General features: G+C 40.5%; 1 protein-coding gene and 1 pseudogene across 1 annotated transcript; both read right to left on the bottom strand.

Moving 5' to 3' along the window:
• Positions 1–412: 412 nt before the first annotated feature.
• On the bottom strand, positions 413–7,080 carry LOC143303236 (glutathione S-transferase-like; annotated as a pseudogene).
• A 5,322-nt stretch (positions 7,081–12,402) lies between these two features.
• Positions 12,403–14,568, bottom strand: LOC117162505 (uncharacterized). The gene has a single exon (XM_033344376.2). It carries the CDS (start codon positions 13,986–13,988, stop codon positions 12,420–12,422), a length of 1,569 nt encoding a protein of 522 aa, XP_033200267.2. The 5' UTR covers positions 13,989–14,568; the 3' UTR covers positions 12,403–12,419.
• Between the last annotated feature and the right edge of the window lie 5,383 nt (positions 14,569–19,951).

Below are 19,951 nucleotides of genomic sequence, written 5' to 3'. Positions count from 1 at the left end.
TTTGATCTTTTATTAACTAAGTTATTGATCGACAAAATGACTTCCTACATAATTCTCCGCCTGAACTGAAATGCATATTTTTTTTTACGCAAGCCTTATGTGTAGCTAGCAACGAGCAACCAGATTAATTACTTTACACACGGTCGTATCTTGTTTGCTGTAGGCGAGTTCTCTCGTGTAATCAACGAAGTACTCAACTTTAAAGCGATAACAGAAGAACATTATTGTATCGATAAAAATCATGCTTTCTTCAAAGAAATATGTAACTCGTATTTTTTTTAAAGCAACCCTCATAACGTATTGAATAAAATAATCATACATTTTTTTTTGTTCAACATTTGTAAAATACGATATTATCAAGATCACCAAGGAGGTAATCTTCAATTCTTAATGAATATAATAAAAAACATAATTAATGATTGTTTGATGGTTTTATTATTATCTCTATAATACAAAAGCACAACATCGTGTCAACAGTTTATATAGTTCGTATGTTTCTGTAGGAATACACAAATAATAGTTCTCTATCACAACGTAATCTAAAGGGAAAACCCTAACTAAATGACAAAAATATCGGTAATAGCTGGAACTAATGAATGTTAAAAGCAATCAGTATATTCCATACAAACTTCCATCAACACGATTCGTTCTTCGTTCTCTCAACACACTAAGACCGCAATCTTTAAACGCTTATAAAACCATAAGCAATCGTGAAGTTTAGAATTCGCTAACTGGGCGTCTCTCAATCCAGTTTTTGATCTTGGGCAGAAGGAGGACCTTTTTCTCCAGCAGCTTCAGATTCTCGTAATTCTCGATCAGATCAGACTTGTACATAAAGTTCAAATAATCGAGCAGAGCAACGAATGTTAAATCAGCCCAAGAGAGAGTACCATCGTAGAAGTAGCCGTCATTTTCCTTCACTTGCTGGTCCAAACGTTCTAAAATGAACGGCAGCGTCTCTTCAGCAGCCTTGCGTTTTGCAGCTTTGACCTTCTCGTCCTCCTCATAGTGGAAGGCGGCAATTTCTGAAAATTTGTTTTCAGTTAAATACTATTCGCTAATGTTATACTAACTTGAATACAGTGTTGTGCGAAATTTAAATGATACTGAAGATAGAATTACAATCCTTTTTAATCCTTTGTCTTGTATTGTTGACATACGTGTATCGTTCGATTAAATCAAATATTAAATCGGATTTCAACTAATAAATACCTGAACAGATATGTACTATCTGTTATCAAGATTCTCATAAGATTTATGCAAAACAGCACTGGATACTCACTATGACGAATATCATGAATAGTATCAAGAGTGGCATCAATATGAAGATTTGCCCAGTCAGTCTTTCCAGCTAAGTCATATTGTTTGGCTAAGTAACGGCAAATAGCTGTAGACTGAGCAACCTTCCTTCTATCAGCTACGAGCATAGGAAGCAGGCCATAAGGAGTCACTAAAAACATACAACTAATAGAATCAAAGATTCTATCGAACAAACAGATTATGATGCTTCTTAAATATCTAGCTTCCTGTTATCTGTTTTGGAAAGATATAATTTAATTTATTGATAATTTATCAGCAAACAAAGGGCATTGTCTCTGTTACGCCGCGCGACTCTCTGCCTGGCCCAGGTCACACACCGCGGGTCAGAAGGACACCAGAGGTCCGCTCGTCCGCACAGCGTACCCTCATTATCCTTAAGCACCGTCCATAAATCATAGATTTACTAGAAAAGGTCCTTTAAACAAAACAAACATCTGGTCCCGAGGAGTTGCTAAACACTATTGTCTACCACGGCAGGACAAGGGAAAGTTGTTTTTTTTTGTCACGCACGCGGCAACTTTCCCCCCATTAATCACTTTCTCTCGAGGGCAGTTAAGACCCTTCGTTTAACCAATTAAAAACGAAGCCTATTCCCTCACTCTCCTAAATAACATCGGCTCCAACAAATCCGATGGTCCCGTGCGCTGGAGGGACCGATCCTTAGCCTTCCACCGAGACAGCATCGTCTCCCAAGGGCACTGATTTCACATCCTTCGAACGGTCAACATCCTTCGAGCGGGTATACACACCCGCAGATCAGTCACTCACTCATCTCGTACATACGCACCAGTGTAACTATCCTCGTTATAAGTTGTGGAATAAACGGTGAAATATAACTTACTATACTGTGTCATATTCATTCAACCACCTCTGTTATCTTAACCGAAACAGGGGAACGACTACTTCGCGGCGTCGATTCACCGAATCGTAGCGAGAATTTACGCCTCTCGCTGACGCGTTTTCCTCGCGACCGCGTCTCTCCGCGATCGGTCGTAACATTGGTCCTTCGAGCCGGATTCAGTGACAAGTGAAAAGTGTGGACACGTAACCGGTCGAATCATTCGACCCTCAAAGCCGCATCACGCGTCAAGTGAAAAGCGCACACCAGTGACACCCACTATCATACAGTGCCACGTGAATCCAACATAACCAGCAGCGGAAGCGTTACCCCCCAGCGAGGTCAGTAACGTCAAGGATCGTCACCCTTGAAGAGGTAAAATTCGGTGGTTAAAACGCAACCACGCAACCTCCTGCCGCAACTGGACAATCTTCAACAGAAGTAAGTTATAACCATTCCACTTATCTAACAAACAATGGCAACCGGAAACGCAGAGAAAATCACCTCCTTGCATCGGGAGCGAAGCAATCTAAGCGACCAATTCCAGGCCGTATCGAAATCACTCGACGAATACGAACAGTCTGGTCAGCACTACAAGGCCACCTTAAGAACTTATCGAAAACAAGTGGACGACATTTGGAAACGGTTTAACATTGTCAACGACCAATTACTTGAGCTCGACGACTTCGCACCTGTGGACTTACTCGATGTCTATGTGGATCTGGTAGTACGATTGAGCGCTCTCATCGAACTTAATTCTTCCTCAACGGATGCCTCCAAGAGAGTAGCGAATCGAAAACCTCCGGAATGCAGCAACAAAGCTCCTAGCAGGTTCCAGAGACCACCGATCCCATCGCAAGACACGCGAAGCTCATCGCATCACACTCGCAACGTGTCACCTAAACGCGGCCCGACGACAACCACATTAGCATCGAACGTTCATGACTCTTTAACCGCAGCCCACAACCTAGATAGTAACGGGTTGAATCCCATCCAGGATAGTTACAAGGTCAACGTCGAGTCGAAACCTACTGTAAAGGCTTCGAAATCCACTGTGCTCAACCCATCCAGGGGCAGTGTTTCTTCGGGCAATACTTCTACGATGGACGTCCAACACAACGTATCGACGTCCAATCATCTCTCTTACATCACGTCATCTGCACCACCCGAGATTAGAAACATTGCATCGGACAGTCACACTTCGAGACGTAACGCGAAGACTCCTACTTCGCCACCTCAGAGATGTGCTACGCCTGCAATTGGCCCTACTCAGAATCATTGCCTCATTATTAATACCATGACTAATCACTCAAATGGTATCGGTAATTTACAGAACATTCTATCTGATCTCAACGATTCGCTGCTGAGTTCACAGAGCGCCACACCGAACAAGTCGCGTGTCACGGACTTCTCCCTGAAGTCACCCTTGGCTGCAACGACGCTACCACACTCTCCAATGGCAAAACAAGTCCAAATCACGACGCCCAACGCTTCTCCTCTATCAAGAATCATCACTAAGAGAATGCGATTCGAGCGGGTCATCGGGGGGAGTCCAGCCTCCCAATCAACCTCAAACCGCCGCACCGCGCTTGATGAATCTTCACCAAGCATCACCGACGTTCCCTTCGACGATACTTCCTGGGCCGAGGTGTTTAACGACACTTCCAGAAGCAAGATTCACGACACTTCTTGGGTCGTGAATTTCACCTGGAAATCGCTCGGCATCGGCGAGGAAGACGGCGATCCAGACTACAAAGGGGACAACGTGCCATCCAGGCAACGGGCCTTCGACCGTATATTCGAAGTCACCCTGGCGACAACGGCCTCATCCAGACTACCACAAGTCATACGGCAACGAGCATCTTGGAACGACGTGCCACGCAGCGCGTCCTACCAACGAGCCAACCCGATCACGCAGAATAAGGACAATCAGCAATCAACAAGGAGTCGGGCGGCTGCTCCAATTAACTCCACCTTTAATGAAATTTTGATCGGTACCCTCTCAACGGGGGGAGGATGTTACGCCGCGCGACTCTCTGCCTGGCCCAGGTCACACACCGCGGGCCAGAAGGACACCAGAGGTCCGCTCGTCCGCACAGCGTACCCTCATTATCCTTAAGCACCGTCCATAAATCATAGATTTACTAGAAAAGGTCCTTTAAACAAAACAAACATCTGGTCCCGAGGAGTTGCTAAACACTATTGTCTACCACGGCAGGACAAGGGAAAGTTGTTTTTTTTTGTCACGCACGCGGCAACTTTCCCCCCATTAATCACTTTCTCTCGAGGGCAGTTAAGACCCTTCGTTTAACCAATTAAAAACGAAGCCTATTCCCTCACTCTCCTAAATAACATCGGCTCCAACAAATCCGATGGTCCCGTGCGCTGGAGGGACCGATCCTTAGCCTTCCACCGAGACAGCATCGTCTCCCAAGGGCACTGATTTCACATCCTTCGAACGGTCAACATCCTTCGAGCGGGTATACACACCCGCAGATCAGTCACTCACTCATCTCGTACATACGCACCAGTGTAACTATCCTCGTTATAAGTTGTGGAATAAACGGTGAAATATAACTTACTATACTGTGTCATATTCATTCAACCACCTCTGTTATCTTAACCGAAACAGGGGAACGACTACTTCGCGGCGTCGATTCACCGAATCGTAGCGAGAATTTACGCCTCTCGCTGACGCGTTTTCCTCGCGACCGCGTCTCTCCGCGATCGGTCGTAACATTGGGTCTGAAGGACCTTAACGAGCAAATTACTCGGGTTTATGACGGGTACTTAGGCTATTGAGGGTACGCCGTACGGAAGAGCGGACATCTGGTGTCCGTCTGGCCCGCGGTGTGTGACCTGGGCCAGGCAGAGAGTCGCGCGGCGTAACATCCTCCCCCCGTTGAGAGGGTACCGATCAAAATTTCATTAAAGGTGGAGTTAATTGGAGCAGCCGCCCGACTCCTTGTTGATTGCTGATTGTCCTTATTCTGCGTGATCGGGTTGGCTCGTTGGTAGGACGCGCTGCGTGGCACGTCGTTCCAAGATGCTCGTTGCCGTATGACTTGTGGTAGTCTGGATGAGGCCGTTGTCGCCAGGGTGACTTCGAATATCCGGCTCGAAGGACCAAATGTTACGACCGATCGCGGAGAGACGCGGTCGCTAGGAAAACGCGTCAGCGAGAGGCGTAAATTCTCGCTACGATTCGGTGAATCGACGCCGCGAAGTAGTCGTTCCCCTGTTTCGGGTAGGATAACAGAGGTGGTTGATTGAATATTACACAGTAGTAAGTTAGGTCACCGTTTATTCCACAACTTATAACGAGGATAGTTACACTGGTGCGTATGTACGAGATGAGTGAGTGACTGATCTGCGGGTGTGTATACCCGCTCGAAGGATGTTGACCGTTCGAAGGATGTGAAATCAGTGCCTCTTGGGAGACGATGCTGTCTCGGAGGAAGGCTAAGGATCGGTCCCTCCAGCGCACGGGACCATCGGATTTGTTGGAGCCGATGTTATTTAGGAGAGTGAGGGAATAGGCTTCGTTTTTAATTGGTTAAACGAAGGTTGGTGGATTAGGAAGGGTCTTAGCTGCCCTTGATAGAAAGTTGTTATTAGGAAGCATCGTACGTGGAAAAATCCAACTTTCCCTTGCCAAGCCGTAGTAAACAATAGTCTTTAGAAACTGATTTAGAAAAGGACATTTGTTGGGTCTGAAGGACCTTAACGAGCAAATTACTCGGGTTTATGACGGGTACTTAGGCTATTGAGGGTACGCCGTACGGAAGAGCGGACATCTGGTGTCCGTCTGGCCCGCGGTGTGTGACCTGGGCCAGGCAGAGAGTCGCGCGGCGTAACAGTCTCCTTAACAATACCTATTGTTCTCCCACATATCTTATAGAGCAATGGAGAGTAAACAATAATCTCTGTTATACTCTGCATAATTGTGTTCTACTTTATTTAGCTACTTTAGTTAAATTAGGAAAGATGAGATTTAAGAAACAGAACTTCTTTAAATTTTAAGCTTACAGGGCTTTATTTCTGGCCAGACGTCCTTTTTGATACGTTCATCTTCAAATGGAATACTAGCATAGCTGAAGAAGAACGGATTGGTTCTGCCAATGCCGTAACTGGGAAGTAAGTCAATTTATAGAGCGGCATCTTCCTGGAAGTATAATATATACAAAGTAAAAACAAAGAATCATTGATGACAAGAATTATATTATTACAAATTATGAAGTATAAGACAATTTAAGTAAAAAGCATCAACTACTAACTACTCGCATAGCTATTTGTATCTTTATATTTTAATATAGCTTAGATATAAAAAGAATATTATTTTTGGATGTAATAATGTATAAACTTGCGCCAAATATTATAACGAAATATTGCACTTTCTATTTAAGTAGGATAGACATATTACCGGCATTTATCTTTTTTCTATAGCAATGAAATTGTTTATAAAAAAGTTTATAAGAAAACTATCAATTAATGCAAACAACGCATTTCAAAATATTAATTACATTCGCGCGATTCGTTATCCCTAGTATTAATTTAACCATATGGTCCTATACACCCAAGACCCTCTAACAGTAATTTAGTACCATTACTAGTCGTATGTACAATGTATGTTTGTATACAACTTTCGTAACTACAAAACATTCAGCAGTGATTATATATTCTTCCAAACATAAGAAACATTTTCTAATTGCATACTTAAATTTATCGATCAATTATGAACATATGATAACATTTATTTCTTTCAACTACTAATTTTCAAATCCTCTGCTGTTCCGTTAATTGAACGACGCGCCGACTTTTCGTACAAGTATCTTGTATCTTATCTGTATTATTTAGTTATCAATAAAGAAGAAACATTTTCTAATTGTATATTTAAATTTATCGATCAATTATGAACATGTAATAACATTTATATCTTTCAACTACTAATTTTTAAATCATCTGCTGTTCGGTTAATTGAAGGATGTCGGCTGTCTGTAGAAGTATTTCATATTTATTATTTAATTATGAATAAGGAAAAAACATACAAAATATAGCTTTTAAACGGTTTATTATTTATAAAGAGAAACTTTGACTCGAGATATATATACTATATATATACTATTTACTTACAATTTTTTTTTTAAGACTTCAAAGTCGAAACAAGCACAGGAAATTTCCAAGCCGGTTAACAGAAACTTGAATGAGACAAAAATAACCTTTAGATATCTATATGTTCTTCTTCCCCTCTGTTGCTTCCACGTAACTCTTATCCTATTGGTGGAGCTGTGCTGATATGTGAAATTATGTCTACATAAAAACATCCGGAAAGACTCATTGAATGATTTTATAGTTTAAGGTTAATAAATTTCCATAAATTAAAGTTGAAAATTTATGAGAACATGTTTTCTGTAACAAAACTTAGTAAAAACAAACTAGTAAGGTTTATAGATTCTTTAATGATTATGTACGTATTCATAAACTAGTTCGATAAACATCGTTGGATAAAACGTCGAACAACACACAACATTGAAGCGCGACATTTCAAATTCAAGGACAAATATTGCGAACAAATGATATTAAATTTACAATAATCTCATGTAAGAAAAAATAAAAGGGATAAAGGTAGTACAGAAGATAGAAAAATCTATAAAACTGGTGGCTGGGAAATAGAAAATATATAAATTTATGTTATTAGAGTTTAGTACTTCTGTCGATCAATGTGTTACGACCGTTCGCGGAGAGACGCAGTCGCAGTAGCGAGAGGCGTAAATTCTCGCTACGATTCGGTGAATCGACGCCGCGAAGTAGTCGTTCCCCTGTTTCGGTTAAGATAAGAGGTGGTTAAATGAATATGACACAGTATAGTAAGTTATATTTCACCGTTTATTCCAACAATTTATAACGAAGGCAGTTACGCTGGTGCGTATGTACGAGATGAATGAGTGACTGATCTGTGGGTGTGTCCTACCCGGTGGAAGGATATTGACCGTTCGAAGGATGTAAAATCAGAACTGTCTTGGGAGACGATGCTGTCTCGGAGGAAAGCTAAGGATGGGTGTGTCTAGCGCACGGGACCATCGGATTTGTTGGTGACGATTTTAGTTAGGATTTTAGTTCAAGCTGAGTTGACCGTGATTCAATTCACGAATATCGGAGAGGAAAAGTCGTAATTCACAATATTACACACAATAATACCTTCACATAAAGGAACACAGCTCAGATGAGACTTTTTATAGTTAAACTTTAAACGTACTCATAGAAACGAAATTTTTTCTTTAAATAGAACTGTTACATTTTACGACACGTATAACATCGAACATTTACCAACATAGCGATGCCAGCGTACATATATATATACTGGTGTACTGGTCATCTTTTTTCCACACGTTTTTAGCTTTTTAGCTGTTTGTGAATGGGCGCCTAATCAGCCAATCAGAAATGGCTGGTATTCTATGAATTCTTTTCTTCAATGCTTGAAGAGGTGGATATTTATCCAAAGCTGGTGCCCCAAACATATACTCGAAATTTTCAAGGGCCGCTGCAAACACGAAGTCCGCCCATGTCGTCTGAAAAAAGGTTTGTATACATTTATTTTGTACCTCCTCTATTAAACAATTTTTTTAATTTACCTTGAAAAATGTGAAAAATCGAACTCTTAACTAAAGATCACTAGCTTTTTAGGAAGAATTTGGATTTTTATTTTATTGTCAGAATTTAATGGATAATTTTAGAAACTTCAACCTTTGGAGGTATTTGTTAATTAAAAATGACAAAACTGGTATTATGTAAAAAAGAGTAATGTGTATCCTGAATCAATGTCGAATGGAAATTAGACAGTTCTATAAAAATAATCCTTCTCACGATTCCACAACTTCATAGCTTAATTAAATACAATTCTTCGGCGATATAATTACAAATACATTTACAGGAATTGTGTAATATGATAAATATCTCGTTAAAGAAATTGAAATCGTAAACTGTAGATTCTAGTATTCTTTCACTTTCATGTTTCCTATGAGCCCTTCAATCGCTAAATATTTTGCAATGAACACGTATTATTAAACAACATAATCATACTAAATTAATTTAATGTGACTATTTATTATTGTTATATAATAACACAGTGATGAAAGAAATAAACTGGTCAAGTAATCTAAGGGACGATAATACGTATCTATGTCAGTGACAGTGAGAAAAATTCAGATATCTGTACTTAAGTGATTACACTTATAAGTATCATTATATATTATATAAATATGATATTTCGAATGGTATCATTTATCACTCATTAAACAAGAGTGTCATATCCAGAGAAATGATTTTACATATCTTAATCTTTGCTTTGATTACGATAGTAATAATTTCTATCAAACTTGATGAGGAAGATACATGAATAATTATCTAAAAGCTGAAAATCTTGGCAAATTCATTTGTACATAAACTAACAGGAGTGAATTTTAAAGATACACTCTGCTCTCAACAATTAAAGCTGTCTTGTCGCAACAAAGTTTCAATAATTTTTTATGGACAACATAGCCCAGTTTGCACAAAGACTAAAAATTTTAACATTAAATTTGGATAAAAAATCTTACGGTAGAAGGAATGATATATCCTTTATTTTTGCCAATAATCTGGTCGAATTTAGTCAAGTAAAATGGTATTGTTTCGTTCAAAAGTTGATTCTTCCTCGCTTCCTTCTTTTCAGGATTCTCCTCCATGCGATAGTAGCAGATATCTGAAACGTATATGAAACCAACCGTTACGTTCATTTGTGTTTTTCCCCCCAAACGAAGAGAAAATAAGTTGTGAAAGAAGGAGTAGTCTCTCATAGTTCCTACAATTTCTTCATTCTCTTTGCTTTCTTCAATATTGCCTCAACAAGTTCCTGTGGTCACGATACTTGAAATGTATACAATGTTACCAGCGTGGAAATTGTCTTGGAAACTTGGAAAATCTTTCAAGAGGAACGACATTGCTAACTGAGATTCGAGAAAGGAAAGGTAAGTAAATCCTTGCTTCTACCTAGAGCTTTTTTATTTACTTCTGACGAGTAAAGTACTGTTATTAAAATTTGATTAAAAGTACCAAGAATGTCGAGATATAAACAACCATTTGTGGAAAGGTCAGGAGAAGCAGAATTATCGAATAAACGTTATATAACTCTTAGTGATTAAGTAAGGGAAGAGAAACGAGAAAAAAGTCTTTTATCTAGGTCTTAATAAAGTATACTATATCTATCTAATTGTATACTTAAATTTATCGATCAATTATGAACATGTAATAACATTTATTTCTTTCAACTACTAATTTTTAAATCATCTGCTGTTCGGTTAATTGAAGGATGTCGGCTTTCTGTAGAAGTATTTCATATTTATTATTTAATTATGAATAAGGAAAAAACATACAAAATATAGTTTTTAAACGGTTTATTATTTATAAAGAGAAACTTTGTCTCGAGATATATATATACTATATATATACTATTTACTTACAATTTTTTTTTTAAGACTTCAAAGTCGAAACAAGCACAGGAAATTTCCAAGCCGGTTAACAGAAACTTGAATGAGACAAAAATAACTGTTACGACCGATCGCGGAGAGACGCGGTCGCGAGGAAAACGCGTCAGCGAGAGGCGTAAATTCTCACTACGATTCGGTGAATCGACGCCGCGAAGTAGTCGTTCCCCTGTTTCGGTTAAGATAACAGAGGTGGTTGAATGAATATGACACAGTATAGTAAGTTATATTTCACCGTTTATTCCACAACTTATAACGAGGATAGTTACACTGGTGCGTATGTACGAGATGAGTGAGTGACTGATCTGCGGGTGTGTATACCCGCTCAAAGGATGTTGACCGTTCGAAGGATGTGAAATCAGTGCCTTTGGGAGACGATGCTGTCTCGATGGAAAGCTAAGGATCGGTCCCTCCAGCGCACGGGACCATCGGATTTGTTGGAGCCGATGTTATTTAGGAGAGTGAGGGAATAGGCTTCGTTTTTAATTGGTTAAACGAAGGGTCTTACCTGCCCTCGAGAGAAAGTGATTAATGGGGGGAAAGTTGCCGCGTGCGTGACAAAAAAAACAACTTTCCCTTGTCCTGCCGTGGTAGACAATAGTATTTAGCAACTCCTCGGGACCAGATGTTTGTTTTGTTTAAAGAACCTTTTCTAGTAAATCTATGATTTATGGACGGTGCTTAAGGATAATGAGGGTACGCCGTGCGGACGAGCGGACCTCTGGTGTCCGTCTGGCCCGCGGTGTGTGACCTGGGCCAGGCAGAGAGTCGCGCGGCGTAACATCCTCCCCCCGTTGAGAGGGTACCGATCAAAATTTCATTAAAGGTGGAGTTAATTGGAGCAGCCGCCCGACTCCTTGTTGATTGCTGATTGTCCTTATTCTGCGTGATCGGGTTGGCTCGTTGGTAGGACGCGCTGCGTGGCACGTCGTTCCAAGATGCTCGTTGCCGTATGACTTGTGGTAGTCTGGATGAGGCCGTTGTCGCCAGGGTGACTTCGAAGATACGGTCGAAGGCCCGTTGCCTGGATGGCACGTTGTCCCCTTTGTAGTCTGGATCGCCGTCTTCCTCGCCGATGCCGAGCGATTTCCAGGTGAAATTCACGACCCAAGAAGTGTCGTAAATCTTGCTTCTGGAAGTGTCGTTAAACACCTCGGCCCAGGAGGTATCGTCGAAGGGAACGTCGGTGCTGCTTGGTGAAGAGTCATCAAGCGCGGTGCGGCGGTTTGAGGTTGCCTGGGAGGCTGGATTCCCCCCGATGACCAGCTCGAATCGCATTCTCTTAGTAATGACCCTCGGTGGAGAATGACCGTTGGATGTCGTGACCGTGGCTTGCCGTGTGCACGGTAGCGTTCCTTATGATTCCCTCAGCTTCTGAAGTGGTGCTTGATCGGGTGGATACGCTGCCAACTGGATGCCGGCATGGTAAAGCTGTCCTGAAATCACGCTCCCGTAAACTCGTTAGTGCATCACCTATTGGGAAGTGACCGGGAATGAGGATAGGGAGATCACTCAGATTGGGTGATACGGGATAGAGAATTTGAAGGGTTGAAAATCCCTTTTATCTGCTGGTCGTCGAGAAAACTTGTGCCCCTTCTCTTGGGTTCGTAGGGTCCGAATTTTCAGCAGCCCTCTGTTGGCCTTGACGGAGTTGAGGCCGTTGTCCGTGATGATTTTCGCGCAGTATCCTCGCCGAGAGCTGAATCGGCGTAGAGCGGCTAGGAATGCGCAGGTTTTTTTATTTAATTCTTCCTCGTCTTCGATTGGTGTTTGGGCGATGAGCTTCGGTCGGTGCCTTTGTTCCACGATGCTCGAGATTCATGCGGAGGATGAGATTCTCGGTCTTTTGGAGTCGACTGGGTAGATCTCCGCGAAAATTCGGTTGTGCGTCTCGATCGATGTGTAAAGTGCTGTTGCGATGACCCAGGTGGAGACCGTCCCTTAGAGGATCGGTTGTGCGGCGAACGACCGCCCGACGATCGATCTCCAGACGACCGACCGCTCGTTGACCGACCGCTCGTTGACCGACCGCTCGTTGACCGACCGCTCGTTGACCGACCGCTCGTTGACCCACCGCTTGAATACCGATCGCTTGAGGCCCGATCGCTTGAAATCCGTGGACTGACCTGAGTGAGCGCTCGGTGTAAATTTGTGTGATGGCGTTGCCCGCACATGTGACATGAACCGGATGTGCACTGTGTGAGTGAATGGCCTCTGCCTAAGCAATTTATACAGAGCGATGCCCGTTTTACAACTTCGAGGCGTTTTGTAGCCGATTTGGCCTTAAAAACCTTGCAATATCTGAGTTCGTGAGATCCTTTGCAGGTCGAACACATCCACATCCAATCTGTAATGTGTGTTCGTTCATGTCGTGCGTTTTGTCGGTGACGAGTGTGTTGGTAGGTATCCCCTTTTCCCATTGTTGTTGGAGCGTTCGTTTGATCGCCGTTTGTCCTTGTTTGCAAGAAGTCTATTAGGTGCTTGTATGACGGTAACTTCTTGTCTGGTAAGGTGCGTTGCCATTTGCGAATGATGGCTGGGGGTAACTTTGATGTAAGTAATTTGAGAAGAACGGTGTCGGATGTGATTGGGTCACCGAGGTTCTCTAACGCTTGGATGTTTATCTTGAACGTCTCGAGAAAGTCGTCTATGGCTTCGGGTGTCTCTTTAACTATTTTTGGATAGTCCAAAAGCAAGTCGAGGTGGCGCATGCAGATTTGACGGTGGCAGTCGAATTTTTCCTTGAGTACGTCAACAGCGATGGCATAGTTTGACTCGGTGATGGCTAGCGATTGTATACTTCGCGCGGCCCTCCCAGTCAAGGCTGATCGGAGGTGATAGAATTTTTGGACTGGTGTTAGTTGTTCGTTTTGATCTATCGTTGACGAGAAGGAATCGTAAAATGACTGCCAATTCTCGAGCGTACCATCAAATGTGGGTATTCGATTCTCCGGCAGTTTCAGCGAAGCAGACTCGCGACCGGCAGCTGATTCGTCATTTGTCGATTGTGACGTCGTAATTAGTCGTAGGTTGCTCAGTTGAGTAATTACTCGGAGTTCTAATTTCTCGTACTCGTCGGCTATCTCGAGGCCGCGCTCGATCTCTTCCTCATCTATGCTTACAATCTCGTTTTGGATGGCGCGGAGCTCCGTCTCGTATGTTTCCAGACGATTTTTGATTTGAATTAGCTCGTTCTCTCGCGGACAGCCGGATTGTTCAATTTCGTCTAGTTTTTTCGATAAGCGTGTAAAGTGGCCGATGCAATAACCCCGGCGTCGACGCAAGGCGGTAAGCTCGTTTCCGGTGGCCATTATTTGTTAGATAATTGAGAGTGGAATGGTTATAACTTACTTCTGTTGAAGATTGTCCAGTTGCGGCAGGAGGTTGCGTGGTTGCGTGGTTGCGTGGTTGCGTTTTAACCACCGAATAATACCTCTTCAAGGGTGACGATCCTTGACGTTACTGACCTCGCTGGGGGGGTAACGCTTCCGCTGCTGGTTATGTTGGATTCACGTGGCCCTGTATGATAGTGGGTGTCACTGGTGTGCGCTTTTCACTTGACGCGTGATGCGGCTTTGAGGATCGAATGATTCGACCGGTTACGTGTCCACACTTTTCACTTGTCACTGAATCCGGCTCGAAGGACCAAATGTTACGACCGATCGCGGAGAGACGCGGTCGCGAGGAAAACGCGTCAGCGAGAGGCGTAAATTCTCGCTACGATTCGGTGAATCGACGCCGCGAAGTAGTCGTTCCCCTGTTTCGGTTAAGATAACAGAGGTGGTTGAATGAATATGACACAGTATAGTAAGTTATATTTCACCGTTTATTCCACAACTTATAACGAGGATAGTTACACTGGTGCGTATGTACGAGATGAGTGAGTGACTGATCTGCGGGTGTGTATACCCGCTCAAAGGATGTTGACCGTTCGAAGGATGTGAAATCAGTGCCTTTGGGAGACGATGCTGTCTCGATGGAAAGCTAAGGATCGGTCCCTCCAGCGCACGGGACCATCGGATTTGTTGGAGCCGATGTTATTTAGGAGAGTGAGGGAATAGGCTTCGTTTTTAATTGGTTAAACGAAGGGTCTTACCTGCCCTCGAGAGAAAGTGATTAATGAGGGGAAAGTTGCCGCGTGCGTGACAAAAAAAACAACTTTCCCTTGTCCTGCCGTGGTAGACAATAGTATTTAGCAACTCCTCGGGACCAGATGTTTGTTTTGTTTAAAGGACCTTTTCTAGTAAATCTATGATTTATGGACGGTGCTTAAGGATAATGAGGGTACGCCGTGCGGACGAGCGGACCTCTGGTGTCCGTCTGGCCCGCGGTGTGTGACCTGGGCCAGGCAGAGAGTCGCGCGGCGTAACAATAACCTTTAGATATCTATATGTTCTTCTTCCCCCCTGTTGCTTCCACGTAACTCTTATCCTATTGGTGGAGCTGTGCTGATATGTGAAATTATGACTACATAAAAACATCCGGAAAGACTCATTGAATGATTTTATAGTTTAAGGTTAATAAATTTCCATAAATTAAAGTTGAAAATTTATGAGAACATGTTTTCTGTAACAAAACTTAGTAAAAACAAACTAGTAAGGTTTATAGATTCTTTAATGATTATGTATGTATTCATAAACTAGTTCGATAAACATCGTTCGATAAAACGTCGAACAACACACAACATTGAAGCGCGAAATTTCAAATTCAAGGAAAGATAAATAACAAATATTGCGAACAAATGATATTAAATTTACAATAATCTCATGTAAGAAAAAATAAAAGGGATAAAAGTAGTACAGAAGATAAAAAATCTATAAAACTGGTGGCTGGGAAATAGAAAATATATAAATTTATGTTATTAGAGTTTAGTACTTCTGTCGATCAATGTGTTACGACCATTCGCGGAGAGACGCAGTCGCAGTAGCGAGAGGCGTAAATTCTCGCTACGATTCGGTGAATCGACGCCGCGAAGTAGTCGTTCCCCTGTTTCGGTTAAGATAAGAGGTGGTTAAATGAATATGACACAGTATAGTAAGTTATATTTCACCGTTTATTCCAACAACTTATAACGAAGGCAGTTACGCTGGTGCGTATGTACCAGATTTTTTTTTTTATTTATTTGTTGATATTACAATCAATTCTCGCGTTGAGAATATGTACGAGATGAATGAGTGACTGATCTGTGGGTGTGCCCCACCCGGTGGAAGGATATTGACCGTTCGAAGGATGTGAAATCAGAACTGTCTTGGGAGACGATGCTGTCTCGGAGGAAAGCTAAGGATGGGTGTGTCTAGCGCACGGGACCATACGGATTTGTTGGTGACGATTTTAGTTAGGAGAGTGAAGGAAGTGGCTTCGTTGTTAATTGGTTAACGAAGGGTCTTAACCGCCCTCGAGAGAAAGTGGTTAGTGGGAGGAAAGTTGCAGCATACGTGAGAAAAACTAACTTTCCCTTGTCCAGTCGGGGTAGACAATAGTCTTTAGAAATTCTTCGGAAGCAGACGTTTGTTTGGTTTGAAGGACCTTTTCTAGGAAATCTATGAGATTTATGGAAGGTACTTGAAACTATGGAGGATACGCTGCGAGTATCCGGTGACATCTCGTTGCCATATTGCTCGCGGTGCGACGTAACAAAATGGAATAGAAAGATTATACCACAGACGAAATTATACTTTATACTTTATTATACTTTATACTTTATTATTACATTACATCAATTGACATCTTTGGAATTACAACGATTCGATACACATTTTAACGTTTTAAACGTTTTAACGTTTAACATTCTAACATTCAGTTAGAACTTTGTATTGATTAGAGATATTGTAACGACCAGAAATATCGATACATATATCAATACTTTTACCTCGAAATTCGTAGATTCGTACTCTTCATTGTCCATACAAATTGTGTCATATATGTCCAAACCAAATTTAATTTCCAATTTAAAACCAAAATTCTTTTTCGAAAATGGCACTTCCAATTCTTCTTATTCTCACTATTTAATTGCTAGCCGTATCAAGTAACAACGAAAAAAATAATAATATCTAAACGTTAAGCAGGTCCATATTTTGGGGGATACAATTAAAAAAGTAAATCGTCGGTGGAATATTGTTTCACCTATCAAGAATTTTGGAAGATATAATTAGAAAGGGTAGAAAATTGTTCTCCTTATCGAGCATTTTTTAAAATATAATTGAGAAAGTGGAATCTGGATAGAAAATTGTTTTACCTACGAAGCATTATAAAAAGTAAGTTTAATAAAACTATACCTTGGATATTTCATATATTTTTTTCATATTATACGCATTCGTTAAAATTTTACACTCCCAAACATCCTGCTATACTTGCACAAAAAAGCGCAGTCTAGTAATATCCCCCTCACTGCTCCTCGCATTTTCTTTCTAATCATCTCTCGTTCGCTTTTCCTGATATTATTCTCAGCGTAAGTTCAGAGTGGCGGTTTTTAAACTCAGGAACGCGCGGCTGTTCGTTAAATGAAATATCAAACGTAAGAATTGCCGCAGTCTTAACGCGAGATAATTCATTTCGTGGCACAGAGCGCACGTCGTTGAATATTAATTCATATCTCATATAAGTTGCGAATAAAAAAAGCAGATAAAAGAGGACAAAAATCCGATAATTACCGCGAATCTTTACGCAATTTCAAGAAATACAAAAGAAATTTGTTTGTAAGCATGCTACTAAGTATTATTAGAAGTACTGTACTTTCGATATTTTACATATTCTTGCATATTTTCTACATTTTTCTGTATTTTTGTATCCTTAAACTTTCCGTAAACGCGTAAACGTCTGCGTTCTGACAATGACAAGGAAGATTCTACTGATAAAAATAAAGCATCGAATTTCACCGAACTCTCAGAAATGTAATTCTCAGATCACATAAATTAAAAAGAAAGAACAAAAGAAAATACAAATATATATATATACATACGTAGCCACAAATCAATTTGGATCACGACAGATAAAATAGGTAGCAATAATGTCTCCACGAACATTATCATAATTTATTGGAATTTACATAAAAGCCAAAGAATGCTATTGTTTCAATGACACGGCGTTTTGTCGAGTTAGATAAATACGAATTGTGTGTTTGAACAAGTGTTCGGTCGTGTTTCACGCGACGAAAAAGGAAATCACAAGACAAGGTGTCGCCTCGTTGGAAGCAACAAATCGCAATACGAGGGTGGAAATTGGGTGACACCGGGAGGATTACGAGGGATGAGAAATCTGTCGAGAGCGTGAAAGGCTCGCGGTCACCGGGTTTCTCCAGTTCTGTCGCTTTTAACGCCGAGTTCTTCCGCTTCGAGGATAGAAGCTGCGAAATATCGAGGCCATTGTCCAAAGATTTTCAAGAATATCCGATGCAACGTCTTGAAATTTACGAGAGCAAGTCTGATAAATTCTTATCTCTGGTCCATTCGTGGCCAACTTTTTAATACTCTCGTAACTTGTAACGACAAATAAAAATATTGGTACAGGCCAATTTTTTTTTGGATAAAATCTTGTGTGAATTTACGATTCTTCGTTTAATTTTTTTCCCTTATTGTCTTTACATATTTGGAGTTTAAACGCGTTATAAGTACGTTTTTTTTTTAACATGATTACGTAGAATTCTTATTCTGAATAAATTATTTGTTTCCGCTTCATAACTGTTTCTAAATTACAGTGCATTTAATCTTGAAATGCACAGTAACATTTTATACTTTTTACGTTCTAAGGAATTTTCAGGATCGGTTAAAAATTAAATTACAGTAATGGTAATACTCAATATTAATGTCAGACGTGGATACTTCACTGTTTCGTATAATAATTTGTTATCTTGGCATCGATCAAGGTATTTAATATACAAAGCGTACAGATTAATAAGAATTTTAATTAATCCTTCTTCTATAGTATTCGCCGTTCCTTTCGAGCTCGTACCAATTCAAATAGACTTTCGAATAGATTTCAAAGATTTGTCTGTTCAAATAAAACGCGATCTTTTTTATTTCCCTATCAGTCGTCCCGTTACTGTTCCGTTGTTTCCAACAGATTGCAGATTCGTTTAAAAAACATTTGTAACGAAAAACAAACCCACTCGCAGAAATGTTATTCAATATCGCATTTATAACTTTCATAGACATCCTCCTCTCATTGCTATCATTGTAAACAGATTGAAACTTCGTTTGCAAACACTCGCGATTAAAAAAAAAAAAAGAAGAATTAATCTTAAACAATTTTATCTTGTGCTCCATTTATAATTTTCATAATTGTCTTCCCGACGTTGTATCATTTTAAATGGCTTTTTTCTATCCATCTATGTTGCAGCGAGATCAACGGTCCTAATTACTAAATTGCACGATGTGTTCATACAAATTCACTTTTTATGAACGCGATGAAACGAAATGAAACCTAAGTAGAGATTTGTTTTCTCATCAAGTATAACGAGTTTTACACTTTGGATAGATTGCCTCGTTGTGAGAAGGTCTTAATCGTTTATAATTGCGATTAAGTAATTGCAATAAGTCATATTTTTAAGAAACGTTCTCACATGCTGTCACACACTCTAATTAGAAAAGGATCATGAAACATTCGATTTATGATATTATTTGTTTGTAAATCTTCCTGCTTCCGGAAACTTTTTTAAATATGAAAATATTTATATACAAAATTAAATATTTTTTTCAATATCAACACTTCTTGCGTTTATGTTGTCCTAGTCAGAATTATATTATTTCGTGTATCCTGTTGCTTTTTATATGATAGTCCTCCCGTTGGCCGCGGATTCGTTATTAAGCCTGAGGCCCTCGTCACTAGTGTCACTATCGACAATAAAGGTAACCCACCCGCGACCGGACGATGGAGAACTCCAACACGGAATCGCAATCTCCCGCGAGCCCTCCCCGGGAGGGCGCCTCGAGCTCGGACTCGGAGATTCAGACTCGACATATATATTATTATATATATTATATATACTATTATATCTATATAATATATGTATTTATATCTATAAATATACGTATAAATATATCTATTTAAAAAAATAAAGTTGACCTTCATATATCGCCAATAATATCGCGTGCGTATAAAGAAACTAATTACATTTAATTATTACATTTACATACATTTAACTATTATTACATGCATTTACATACATTTAATTATTATTTTTTTCATAATTATATCTCGTTTGAAATATTTTTCGACATAATTAATTGTTTCAAAAACACATATTCCAGCCTTCTAAATGATTTATTTTGCGTATTAT

Source organism: Bombus vancouverensis, chromosome 10 (assembly GCF_051014615.1).
Source record: "Bombus vancouverensis nearcticus chromosome 10, iyBomVanc1_principal, whole genome shotgun sequence".
Lineage (NCBI taxonomy): Eukaryota > Metazoa > Arthropoda > Insecta > Hymenoptera > Apidae > Bombus > Bombus vancouverensis.
Note: the sequence above shows the minus strand (reverse complement) of the source record. Positions and strands in the feature narration are given on the sequence as shown.

What these genes read in the sequence shown, in the direction of transcription:
- LOC117162505 (XM_033344376.2), bottom strand. Translation starts at nt 13,988, where the DNA reads ATGGCCACCGGAAACGAGCTTACCGCCTTGCGTCGACGCCGGGGTTAT.